This window comes from Sorex araneus, chromosome X, assembly GCF_027595985.1.
Source record: "Sorex araneus isolate mSorAra2 chromosome X, mSorAra2.pri, whole genome shotgun sequence".
NCBI classification, from domain to species: domain Eukaryota; kingdom Metazoa; phylum Chordata; class Mammalia; order Eulipotyphla; family Soricidae; genus Sorex; species Sorex araneus.
In genome coordinates, this window is record NC_073313.1 from 317,175,743 (window position 1) to 317,188,910 (window position 13,168).

Here is a 13,168-nt window from a genome sequence, read left to right on the forward strand (position 1 = left end):
GAGGGCGGGGCGGGCGCCCGCCCGCGGCTCCCGCGCTCCCCCGCTGCTCCACCTTAAGCGCCCAGACGCCCTTAAGCACGGGCGCTGGAGCCGCGCGTCCGGGGGCGGGGCCTGCCATGCAAATGAGGGGCGTGGGTCGGCGGGGCGGGGCGCTGTCCTGACGTCAGGCCCGCGGCCCGGGCAGTTGGCTCGGCGGCGGCGGAGCGGTAGGAGCGGCGGCGCGAGCGGGGCCGCGCGACGGGGCGCGAGCGGCGGCGGCGGCGGCGGCGGCGGCGGCGGCGGCGGCAGCCGAGCCGGAGCAACATGGCGCCGGTGGGCGGGGGCGGGCGCCCGGGCGGCGGGCCGGCCCGAGGGCGCCTCCTCCTGGCGGCGCTGGTGCTGCTGTGGGCGCGGGGGGCCGGGGGCCAGGGCGACCCCCAGCGAGCGGCGATCCTGGGCATGAGGCTGGCGAGCTGCAACAAATCGTGCGGGATGGACCCCGATGGCATCATCTTCGTGTCCGAGGGCAGCACGGTGGTCCTGAGGCTCTACGGCCACCGGCTGGGCTCCATCTCCAGCAACCTCATTTCCTTCACCGAGTTGGACAGCTACGAGAGCTCCCACAACTCCACCACCTGCCCCGAGCTCACCAAGGACCTGGTCGTGCAGCAGATGGTCAACGTGAGCCGCGGCAACACGTCCGGGATGCTGGTGGTGCTCACCAAGTTCCTGCGGAGGAGCGAGAACATGAAGCTGTACGCGCTGTGCACCCGCGCCCGGGCCGACGGGCCCTGGCAGCGCTGGATCGACAAGGACTCGCTGCTGTACATGGTGGAGGAGGCTGGGCGCTTCCTACCCCTCTGGCTGCACATCCTCCTCATCTTGGTGCTGCTCGTGCTCTCCGGCATATTTTCTGGCCTCAACCTGGGCCTCATGGCCCTGGACCCCATGGAACTGCGCATCGTGCAGAACTGCGGCACCCAGAAGGAGCGGCGCTATGCGCGCAAGATCGAGCCCATCCGGCGCAAGGGCAACTACCTGCTCTGCTCGCTGCTCCTGGGCAACGTGCTGGTCAACACGTCCCTCACCATCCTGCTCGACAACCTCATCGGGTCCGGCATCATGGCCGTGGCCTCGTCCACCATTGGCATTGTCATCTTCGGGGAGATCTTACCCCAGTCCCTGTGCTCCCGGCACGGGCTGGCCGTGGGGGCCAACACCATCATCCTCACCAAGTTCTTTATGCTCCTCACCTTCCCCCTCAGCTTCCCCATCAGCAAACTCCTGGATTTCGTCCTGGGCCAGGAGATCCGCACCGTTTACAATCGGGAGAAGCTGATGGAGATGTTGAAGGTGACCGAGCCGTACAACGACCTGGTGAAAGAGGAGCTGAACATGATCCAGGGCGCGCTGGAGCTCCGCACCAAGACCGTGGAGGACATCATGACGCAGCTGCATGACTGCTTCATGATCCGCAACGATGCCATCCTGGACTTCAACACCATGTCGGAGATCATGGAGAGTGGCTACACCCGTATCCCCGTCTATGAGGACGAGCAGTCCAACATCGTGGACATCCTGTACGTCAAAGACTTGGCCTTTGTGGATCCCGATGACTGCACGCCCCTCAAGACCATCACCCGCTTCTACAACCACCCTGTGCACTTCGTCTTCCACGATACCAAGTTGGATGCGATGTTGGAGGAGTTCAAGAAGGGTAAGGCCTGGTCAGCGCCTCTTGGTAACCTTTGCCGTGCCTCTCCACAATTCTTGCTTGTCTTGTGTCAGCTGATCTTAATGTTCCCTGCATGTGACTCTGTCCCTCTGCCCATAACTTCTACTGTCTCCGAGCTGAAGTGTATTTGGGGCAGCAAAGACCGTTCGTTTCCTTGCTGTCTACTGTCTGCTAGCTCTGTGCTTTGGGGCAGTCAGAGCTTAAGGTGAGACACACTTGCTGGCTGGGATGACTTGAGGGAGGCCCCACAGGCAGGCAGGTGTCCAGAGAGACCACCATCAGGCGTGGAGATCAGCATGGGCCTCCCTGGCCGGGTGGGGAGGGGAAGGCGTTGGGGAGCCTGAATGGGAAGGCCTTCATAGGGCAGGGGGGAGCACTTGGAGAGAACCTTTGCAAGGTGGGGACACTTGGTACTTGTGGCCCAGAGGACCCCAGGAGTAGAGAACCTGATGGAAGGGGGTGAGGACAAATGATGCACTTGTGGTCTAGTTGGGGACCCCACTCAGCAGAGTGTAGGCTCAGATCAGGAGTGTGTGTGTTATTTGGGGGTGCAGTGGTGAAGAGCCGGAAGAGTGGGGCTGGTAAACGTGCTGGGAGCTAAGGAGGGTTTTTGAGCAGGAGTGTGATGTCCCCCGAGCTCCCGGGCGCCACATGTCCCCTCTGAAGGCTTCTGGTTGGCTCCCCGCGTCGAACAATGCCAAGTCATGCTTTCTAGCAGCGGCAGAAAGCAGCAGGCGCGTTCGGTTTGGGTTTTTGTTCAGTCTCTCCTGGCGCCAGCCTCCTGTGGTCTGCTGGGACTCCTCAGCTGGCTTGCTGTGTTGCCTGGTGTTTTTTTTCTCACCCGAATTCTTGGCCCTTTCTCGGGTAGTTAGGAGAGGCACATGGAGGGTTCACCCACCAGCCTCAGAGCTCCGGGCACACCCCCCTTTCCTTACTTCCCACCAAACTTTCCTCCCACCTCTGCCACTGTGAAGCCCTCAGTCTCAGTAAACAAGCCAATTATGGAGTAAAAGCGTCCTAGGCCAAAGGGAGTGAGGAGGCAGAAAGGGAAGCATGCCTTTGCTAAGGGCATGGGGGAGGGGAAGGAGCGCATCCTAGAGCCACAACCAGGCCTAGCTTGGGCCAGGGCTGTTTTGGCCTGGGTTCTAGGTACCCCAGCTCCCCGCCGCCTTGTCCCTCATTTCTGGAGTAGAGCAGAGGAGGGCCTGGAGCAGGCTGGACTCCTGGATGATAGGACAGAGCAGAGAGGAGCTGCACCACCAGGGTTGATCTGAAAAGATGTTCAGCCCCCTCACCCCACCCCCACCCCCCAGGGGAGAGCTTGAGCGCCTTCTCATTTCAGTTTGTCAGAGTGCGCCTCAGCAGCAGAGCTAGAGACTGAAGTAAGTGTAAGCGGGAGAAGCCTCTGGAAGGTGTCCTAAGTGCCGAGAGCACTGGAGGGACTTGGGTGTCTGGTGTTGATGGCACAGCCAGGAGGGCATAAGAGCTTGGGGTGCAGGTCCCGGTGCCAAGCCTGGGATGGAAGAGCAGTGTTTTGGAGCTTCGCCCCACCCCCCTTGCAGCCTCCTGGCCGTGACAAGTTCTGCCTGTTGGCTGGTCAGGAGTCGGGTTAGAATGCTGGGCACTGGGCAGTTTCCTCTCCCCATCTCTGGGGCTTCGGGCTGGGTGCTAGTGACACACCCTGTCCACACATTTGTATTGTCCAGCTGGTCTGGAGCCAGCCTGGATGGATGGGCTTGGCCAAGAGAGGCGGAACTCAAAGTGGAGCGAAGGCTCGTCAGGACTGTCTTTGTCTTTTGAATTTTTAGGGTGTTTTTTTTTTTTTTTTTTTTTCAATTTTGGTCTAAGCACCCGGCAAGCCCAGGGCTTATAGTAGTGCTGCTGGTGGTGGTGGCGGGGTAACCACGCATGCCAGGGTTTGAACCCAGACTTAATGCATGCAGAGGATGTACTCCAGCCTGTTGAGCTGTCTCCAGCCCTGGACTCTCTCTTTTGGCTCCTAGGCCTCACCAGGTGGTGGCGGTGCTCAGGGATTACCCCTGGCTCCACACTCAGGAATCACTCCTGGTGGGGCTTGGAGGAACCTGGGATAGAACCCAGGTTGACCGTGTGCAAAGGCAGGTGATAGTACCCACTGTACCATCCCTCCACCCTGGCCCTGTACTCTCTGTTACAAACACGCCCATCCTGAAGCTGGGAAACAGACACCCTGTCACGCCTGACAGCTTGTGGTGGACTCTCCTTATCACAGTCCCCTGTAGGGGACACCCAGGAGTCCCTGGAAAGGCAGGCGGGCTTTTGGAGATTTGAGGGTGTTTTGGAGGTCCCTGCTAATGAGCGCACCCTGGGGCTTCATAGTGTCACTTCCTTCTGGATAGATTAGATTAAACTCTGAGGTCATCTGGGACTGTAGCTTTCTATCTTTTTACACCTGCAGGCCAGTGGACCAGACTGAAAACCAGTGGTCTGGGTTCACGGTCTTCAGCCACCGCTCAGCAGTTATAGAAAAGTGGACACCACCATTGGGGCCAGAGAGGTAATGCAGCGGGGAGGGCACTGGCCTTGCATCAGCCAGCTGCCGTTTGCTCCCCGGTACACATAGGGTTTCCCCAAGTATCACCAGGAGTGACCCTGAGCACTACTAGGTGTGCCTCCAAAACCACACCCCCCAAAAAAAATAAAGGAAAATAAAGACGCTGGTCTGTCTTGGCTGTGATGGTGGTGTGTAAGCAGGACAGGTGCTGGTCTGCACTGAAGCTTGCTGGGCCAGTACGTCACACTCCGGGAACATCTGCAACATGGGTTTTCTTTGTGGATGGTGGTGTGTAATCAGGACAGGTGCTGGTCTGCAGTGAAGCTTGCTGGGCCAGTACGTCACACTCCGGGTACATCTGCAACATGGGTTTTCTTTGTGGATATTTGGAGGACCTTGTTTGTAGCTATGAGAAGCAGTCGAGCGAGGTGAACAGCAAGTGTCCCCACCAGCTCTGGGGCTGCCGCATCTAAGCGGGGCCTTTGCTCTGCTCCTGCATACCTCCAGGGTAAGTGAGGACCCAGCTCGGCCAGAATCTTTCTGCTCTGTGCAGAATCGGCCCCCCAGTTCCTGTCATTTCCTAACAGCTCTGCAGATTATGAATTTACTGCGACGATCGTGTCCTCCCGCCTAACATAAGTTCCAAAGGACAGGGCTCTTCATTTTGTTCACTGCGGTCTCCCTAGTCCCCGTTGGCACATGGGAAGAGCTCAAAAAAAGTTTGGGCATGGATAAAGGGCTTGTCCTTTTGTTTGTTTGTTTGTTTTCTTCTTTCTTTTTTGGGTCACACCTGGAGGTGCTCAGGGGTTCCTCCTGGCCCTGCACTCAGAAATAACTCCCGGTGGTGCTTGTGGGGGACCATATGGGATGCCAGGCATCGAACCAGGGTCAGCCACATGCAAGACAAACGCCAGCCCACCCTCCCCCCGTACTATTGCTCTGGCCCCCAGGGCTTGTCAGTTTGAGAGAGAATTGGCCCCCCTCCAGAAGTCTTAGAATTTTGAGGCGCTGAGAAGGATCCAGACGTGCTGTGATGTGCAGGAGCTTGCCATTTGCTGCCATGGGCTCTGAGCAGTGGCCCTGCAGACCCAGTGCTCGGGTTCTGGGCTCCCCAGCAGCGGAGTGTGGGGTCCTAGAACGTGCTGCACGGTCCTCGGGGCACCCTCTAGCATGAATTGAGTTTTTGTTTTGTTTGTTTTGTTGTTGTTGTTGTTGGTTGGTTGGTTATTTGTTTTTGCACCACACCCGGTGGTGCTGAGGGCTTTACTCTTGGCTCTGTGCTCAGGGATCACTCCCGAGGGGCTCAAGGACTGTAGGGGGTGCTAGGGCTAGAACCCAGATCAGCTGCATGCACCACAAGCACCTTACCCGCTACACTAGGGCTCCAGCCCCTGATCACGAGGAGTGTGTACTGCATCCTTCACTGCCTTGATTCAGGCCTACTGCTATGCAGAGACCAGCCCGGAGGGTCTGCACGGGTGTGTGGCGATCAGGCTCTCCCTGGAGACCGAGGCCAAGGGGCCCGCTGCTTCCCAGCTGCCTCCCCCGAAAGGCCTATGACAGCGACTGTGTGGCGATGTCTGTGCTGCGCTGGAGCGAGGCCGTCAGCGAGAGGAGGACCTGGAGACCCCCGAGACTCACCTGATGACTGAGTCACACTGGTGTTCAGGGGACTGCCTGTAGTTTGGGAGTTTTGGACCCTTGTTGGATGCTCAGGGACATCTAAGGCACATGCCTTACTCTTGGTATTTATTGGTCCCTGGTTATTTTTTGTTTGTTTGGGGGGCTATGCCCAGTGGCTCTGTCCTCCTGGGTCTCTTCCTCAAATCACTGTTGGGGTAGGGCCCCCACCCCTGTAACCTGAGTCTGTTGACTGCTCTATCCTGCCGCCAACACACTAGAGCCGGGATCCTCTGAGTTTAACTATGCCTGGAACAGTTTGTGCTGCTGGGGGGTTATCTCTGACTTCATTTTCTAAGTCAGGCTCCAGGTCTGCTTCTGTTCCAGTTGCCTTGTTTTCTCCCAGACTCTGGAAGCCAGGGCCAAGCAGAGGCTCCAGGCTGAAACCCACCTCCCAGCTTCCCAGCTTTCCACGGAGCTCTTCTTTCTGGAACATTTCCTGTCCCTCCTACGCACTTAGCCCATCTTATCTTTCCCCGCCCGCTTTATAACCTCCTAGCCCCTTGGATGAGCTGGGTTTGAATTCCACTCAGCCTGGTCATGGCCCATAAGGTGACCTTGGACTTATGACTTGTCGCAAGCTCGAGGATTATAAATGGGAGGGGGGAAATGCTAGAAATATTTTGGTCTAAAAACTCTTTCTGTGGGGGCTGGAGCAATAGTACAGTGGATAGGGCATTTGCTTTGCACTGAGTTTGATCCCTGGCACCCCTATATGGTCCCCCAAGTCTTCCAGAAGTGATCCCTGAGCACAGAGCCAGGAGTAAGCCCTGAGTACCGCTGGGTTTGGTTCCTCCCATTTCCCCCCTAAAAAACCCTCATAAAACAAAACCCAAAACTTTCCTTCAAGGGGCTGGAGAGTGCTGCACGGGCTGAGTGCATGCTTTGCATGAGGGAGGCCTGGTTCCATCCCTGGCACTAACGGTCCCCTCACAGGATTCTCTACTGAACCTGAAACGGATGCCCACATCATCCCTGCACCCCCCCCTTCCCAACTCAGAGCCAGAAATAGCCCTTGAGCATGAGGGGTGTGGTCCCCAAACCAACAAAAATCTCCCATATTTCCATTTCTACCACATCATATTTTCCCCATCTACTTCATTTTATTCCAGAAGCAGCTTTATAAAGTCAAGGGAAGAAACCTGCATAATTTTGCATTTACTTTTGGTTCGCACCCTCTGATATTCCTACAGATCTCATTTCCCTCTGCTGGCTCCCTCATTTGTTCAACAAACACCTGAATTTTGGAAATCTATGTGTCAGACTGTGCTAGCTGTGGGGACGCAAGACTGAAGCAGCCTTATTTACAGAACTCACAGTCTTTGGGGAGCTGGAAGTGTAAACAGGCCTGGGAGTACAGGCTCAGGTCGGGAGGGTGGGGGCAGCCACAGGGAGGCCTGGACCTCCCCCCTGCTTCTAAGGTGAAGTAACATTACTAAGGATCACTGTTGATGGTGGAGTTGTTCTCCAGGAAGTAATTGTCAGGTTGCTTTTCTTTTTCTTTTGAAGGGGAAGGCACACCCCACAGCACACCCCACAGTACACACTCCTGGCAGTGCTTCGGGAACCATTTGGGGTCCAGGGCCGAAACCTAGCTTGCCTGCGTGCAAAGCGAGCATCCTACCTGCTGCAATCTCTCCTCTTCTTCCCTCCGTCTCCCTCCCCTCCGCTCCCCTCTTTTCTTCTCTCTCCCTCTCCTTCCCTCCATCCCATCCTACATGCAGGGTTGTTTGGGGCTTCTCCTGGCTCTGTCTCAGAGCTGTTCCTGATGGTGGTGCTCAGAGGGCCACATGGACGCCATGACGGGGAACCCGGCCCTCGGTTTGCAAAACGTGTGCTCCCACCCCTGCATTTGTCTCTCCGGGCCCCGCAGCTCCAGTCTCTAACTTGGGATTCAGGCTGATGATGTCACTGAGTGGAAGTGAGCAGAGGGAAGCAGAGCCCTTTTGGTGAGAGTGGAGGGGAGGGTCTGGTGACAGTCTTAATGCTGTGACCTTCCACTACCCCTCTCCCCGTGCCCAGTGTGGCCTGCAGAACTTCTCACGCTTGAAAGTGCAGGTGTGAGCACTGAGGGGGCAGGCCCGGCCTCAGCTGCCTTTCTGACAAGACCTCAGGTGATGCCCACGCTGGGCCCGGACCACACTAAGCAGGAATGGTTTGGGTTCAGGGCCTGTGGGGGTGCAGGGCTGGAAGCCTGCTGAGAGCTGGCAGAATGTGCCAGACAGGAAAAGGTCTGGCTGAAGTGGCTCCTTACAGAGCCTGGGGAGATGGTGAGAAGGCTCTCGGGGAGGTCAGAGAGGGCGCGGGCTGGGCGCTGGGCGCGGACAGACTGCGCGGGGACAGTTAAGTCACACAGGGCTGTAAGAGGGCAGGCGGCTCAGCTGTGCATCTGTGGCTCCACCTGGAAACTGTCTCCAAGGGCGCCAGCGATTTAATCTAGAGAAGGTGCCCAGGGCCAACTGGTCTGAGAGTGACAGGAGCTGCCTGCTGGGCAGAGGTGCCAGCAGGGCGACTGACTAAATGCTGGCCAGGCTCCTCCTCGCTTGCTCTTTTGTGAGGTCCGTATGGGCATGGAGCAGGCCACGGCGGGGAGGCTGGTGCTGTGCCAGGCAGCAGGCCGCTGCAGCTTGTCCCTTGATTGGCAGCCGAGGAGTAAGAACTGTGTGGCCACGGCCTGCCCCAGTGCCTCCGCACTGAGCCCCTGTGTCTGCTGGCAGGGCCCGTCAGAGGCCTCTAGGTCATGTCCGTGCTTCTTTGTCAAGGGCTGACGGGGTTGGAGGGATGGCACAGGAGTTAAGTTACTTTCCTCGCACACAGCCCACTCAGGTTTGATCCAGGCACGGGGTCTGCTGGTTCCCCCAGCCCCCCAGCCCCCAGCCGGGAGTGATTCCCCCCAGCATAGAGCCGGAGAAACCACACCCCTCCAAAACAAACAAACAAACAATCAAAGCCTGCCCTGTCTCTGGAGGGAAGGCAGCTCTGGCCTTTGCCACTCAGCTCCGCCTGGCATGGGAGGTACCAACGGTATCTCACTTTGCAAACAGAGGGGTGTGTCCTGCAGAATGCCTGAGGGGCCCAGGGAGGGTTGGGAAGCCAGTGGCTGCTGCAGTTCCTTGTCTGGAAGTCTGGGAAGATTGTCCGGAGGAGAGGGCCTCCTGGCGGGATCTCGGAGGGTGGCTGGACAGCTTTTCCATGGGAAGGCGGGGTCCCACCCGGGCTGGGAGCGCTTGGACTGGGAGTGGCTGAGGATGCCCCCCTTGTCCTTGCTGCGTGTCCATTGCCCTGCTTTCTGGGAGCTGGCAGGCAAGCGAGGGGGCCGGAGGGCCGTGGGTAGAGGGACATTGAGGGAAGGAACCCTGGCCTCTGCTGGCCTTGGAGGGCTGAGGCAGCAGCCCATGTCAGACTCGCTCCTGGAAGCAGGCGTGGACGGGGAGGCGGGCAGACAGGGATGGACGGGCTGTGCATCTCTCTCTGTGGGCCCTTCTGAGCCTGCCTCGGCTCTGCGGGGTGTTGGGACCTGTGGGACATGTGAGGACAGGGGCGTTTCCCTGGCCCCAACATGGGGCGTGGTGCTGCCTGTGACCAGTGGTCCCCGCTGAAGCACAGCTCCCCTGGCCAGTGTAGTTCCTGGGCGGGGGGGGGGGGGGGGGGTGGGGGGGCGGTGCTGGGCCACACCCTGGAGGCGACCTCCAGCTCTGAGCTCTGAGCTCCAGGGTTGCTCCCAGCAGTGCTTGCGGGACCATGTGGTACAGGGGCCCACCTGGGTGAGTGCCCTAACTACAGCTCCCGGGACACAAGGTACTTGCCTGCCCTGCACCTCTGGTTGCCTCTTTGTCATGCCCACGTGGACTGAAACAGTACTTGGGGGCTGTTTGCAGGACTCCAGGCTTATTTCATTGACTCTTGGTTCTGTCCCTGTTCCATCTAGTATTTGCTTTTGTGTTTATTAGTATTTATTAGTGTTAGGCAGCTATCCTTACTCCTGGCTCAGTGCTTGCGGGTCACTCCAGGTGGGGCTCGGAGACCCTATGTAGTGCCTGGCCAACTGCTTGCAAAGCAAGCGCTCTACCCACTGTATTATGGCTCCAGCCCCTGTCACCTTAACTTTAGAAGAAAACAGAAATTGTATTTTGGGGAGTTGGGAGCAATAGTACAGTGGGTAGGGCATTTGCCTCATACACAGCCGACTTGGGTTCAATCCTTGGCAGCCCTTAGGGTCCACTGAGCACCAGGAACAACCCCTGAGCACTGCTGGGTGTGATCGAAAAAACAAAAAACAAAAACAAAAAAGGAAATCTTTATTTTTGGTTTGTTCCTGTTTTGGGGTCACACCTGGTAGTGCTCAGGGCTCTGGGATATGGGATATCCCATATGAGGATATGCATAGGACATGGGGGTATGAGATGCTGGTGATCAAACCCCCCGGGTTGGCTGTGTGCAAGGCCAATGCCCTGCTCACTACACTATGGCCCGAAAACACAGAGATGTGAACAAAGCAGTCGGCGACAGTAGGGATGCTGCTCAGTGGTAGAGAAGCCTACTTTGAATGGATAAAGCCCTGGGTTGGGTCTCTGGTACCACCCCCGCCAATAGGGAAAAGTTTATGAGCATGAGCCACTTCTAGTTGTTTATTAAAGCTTCATAGAAATGAAGACTTCTTGGTATCAAAAACTCCCTGCAACAAATAGAAACGAAACCGGTTTCCATTTTTATAGCTGTGTTCTCTCCCATTAGTGACATATATGTATTTAACTATTTTATAGCTGTGTTAAATTTGTCTACCCCATCCCTCAACTATAACTCTCCCCTCCCTTGTTGCTGTGGTGGCTGGGGGGTCACGCTCGGTCACAGTGCTCCCTGGGGACCTCGTGCTGTTCTGGTTGTGCTGCTTCATGCTCCTGGTGGCTGGGGTGGGGCTGTCGTGCTCACATGTGTGCCTTGGGGAGGGCAGGTTTGCTCTTCTGCCTGTGATGCTTGCACGCCCCCTCCCTTCCTTGCAGAGCTGCTGCTCCCACGGTGACCGGGGTTTGCCCGTGTTTGGTTGTGGTGCAGTCCAGATGGCAGAAGCACTTGGGACCCCCTCGCTCCTAGTGGGCAGTGCTGGGCCCCAACTCACTTCTCCCACTTGCAAGGCAGGTGCTGTTTGCTGCCGAGCTGGCCCTGGACTTCCTTTCCTTACCATTTTTTTTTCCTGGCTTTTTTTTTTTTTTGGTCCACTGGTACTGAGGCTTACTCTGTGCTCAAGGATCACTCTGGCAGGGCTCGTGAGGACCATATGGAGTGCTGGGTGGGGAGTGAGCCTGGGTTGCCTGCATGCATGGCAAGTGCAGTATCTGTATTTTCATTTGTTTCATTTTGTTTTTGTTTATTTTTGTTTTGGGGCCAAACCCATGCTCAGGGATTACTCCTGGCCCTGCACTCAGGAATTACCCCTAGCAAGGTGAGGGACCGTATGGGATGCCAAGAACTGAACCTGGGCTGGCCTCCTGCAAGGCAAGCACCCTACCAGCTGTACTGTCTCCCCAGGCCTCCGTGTATTTTCAGTGAATCATGGTCTCTATTCAGTTCTGGCCTTGTTGATTGGGGTTTTATATTTCTCCTCCTGTAAGAAGAGTGATCCTTTCTTGTTCCTGAAATTCTTAGGAGTCTCTGTAAGGATTTTACAGGCTCCCGGCCGAGAGGCCCTGTGTGGCTGACAAGAAGGTGAGCCCAGAGGCTGGGGTGTGTAGCCACCTGCCTGTTTTGCTGGGGGTTAAGCCTGGTGTTGTGGAACATTCCCCAGAGGTTATAGTCAGAGTCGCTTCCATGCTGCAGGGCCTATTTACCTGACCTGGGTGGGGTTCTCGAAAGACTGGTTTCCCAGCCCCATGCTTCGCGGCCCCTGGTCCCCAGCCAACAGGCGGCTCTGAAGGAGCCTTCGTTACAAGAAGGCGGACTCACTGCCCCCCAAGCCCCCAGGCAGACTCGCTCCCACACGCCTCCACATTCACCTATTTCTCATCCCCCACCGCCACATACATACTCCCACGGGCACGCGCACACACACACACACACACACACACACACACACACACACTCCCACACATGAGCACACACGCCTCCCGCAGGCAGGTACATACAAACTTTCCACAGGCAGGCACATCCACATCCACATAAGCATATATGCCTCCCACAGGCCCGTGCATGTGCGCGCTCACTCACACACACACACACACACACACACACACACACACACACCCCTACCTATACCTCCCACAGGCACATACACGCATCCACATAAGTATACATGCCTCCCACATGCATACATACACACACACACCTCCCACAGATACACACCTCCCACAGGCATATACACACAAACATCCCACAGGCAGGTACACACACACTCCCACACATAAGCACACATAACTGCCATAGGTACACACATACCTCCTCCATAGGCACATACAAGGCACACACACTCCCGCACGAAAGCATACACTTCCCACAGGCGCCCTGTCACCCATCAGCACACAGGCTCCAGCAGGCACTTTCTCTTCCCCGCAGACACATGTCCGTGCACATGCAGTCACGGGCATCCTGCTGTAATCCTGTGCTCATCCCCTGACGTCCCGTGCTCACCACACCTCCCTGAGACAAGTTTGTGAAGTGAGTAAATGTGTGTGCGGTGGAGCGTTTCACGAGGGGCTCAAAATAGTGACCGACTCTCGGGCACCAAAGCATTTCTCTTTGGCCGCTGGTGATTTGGTCATCTGCATTAATGACAGTGTCCGGCTTGGAGGCTGTGGTGTGGCTGGAATGAGGTAAGGCATGTGAAGCGCTTAGCTCAGTGCATGGCACCATGTCATCATGCAATAAATGTTAGTTATTTCTCAAATTATTGTTATTACTGTCCAGAAGGTGCCCCGTTTGCACCGCGGTTCTCACATACCGGCTCCTGCGGCCGGCGGCCCCCCCTCTCTGGGCGTGGTGCCTTTCTTGGAATTAAGACTGCGCTGAGGTCAAAAGAGCCCACTGTATAATTACCTGCTAATTCAGATACCATCTTAACTGGATCCCAGTATGTATGTTAAGATAGAGTTTAAGAGGAAACAAATGTGTGGAAGGGAAACTTCGGAGAGGAAATTCTCCTTGTTTACTGAATGATTTCCGGTGAAGTCGGAGAAAGTCGTAGCTTCCGTTGTGCTGGCCTGTCCCTCCAGTTCCCACTGCAAGGCTCAAGGCCCTCTGCTCTGGGGGCG

At 56.7% G+C, this 13,168-nt stretch overlaps 1 protein-coding gene across 2 annotated transcripts in view; it reads left to right on the forward strand.

Annotated features, from left to right (window-relative positions):
• The first annotated feature begins 283 nt into the window (after positions 1 to 283).
• The window catches only part of CNNM4 (cyclin and CBS domain divalent metal cation transport mediator 4), a 35,354-nt gene continuing 22,469 nt past the window's right edge, over positions 284 to 13,168 (forward strand). For both annotated transcript variants that reach the window (XM_055122276.1, XM_004609223.2), the window contains exon 1: positions 284 to 1,696. In XM_055122276.1, coding sequence (XP_054978251.1) covers positions 304 to 1,696 — 1,393 coding nt within the window. In that variant the 5' untranslated portion in view covers positions 284 to 303. The remainder of the gene's footprint in view (positions 1,697 to 13,168) is intronic.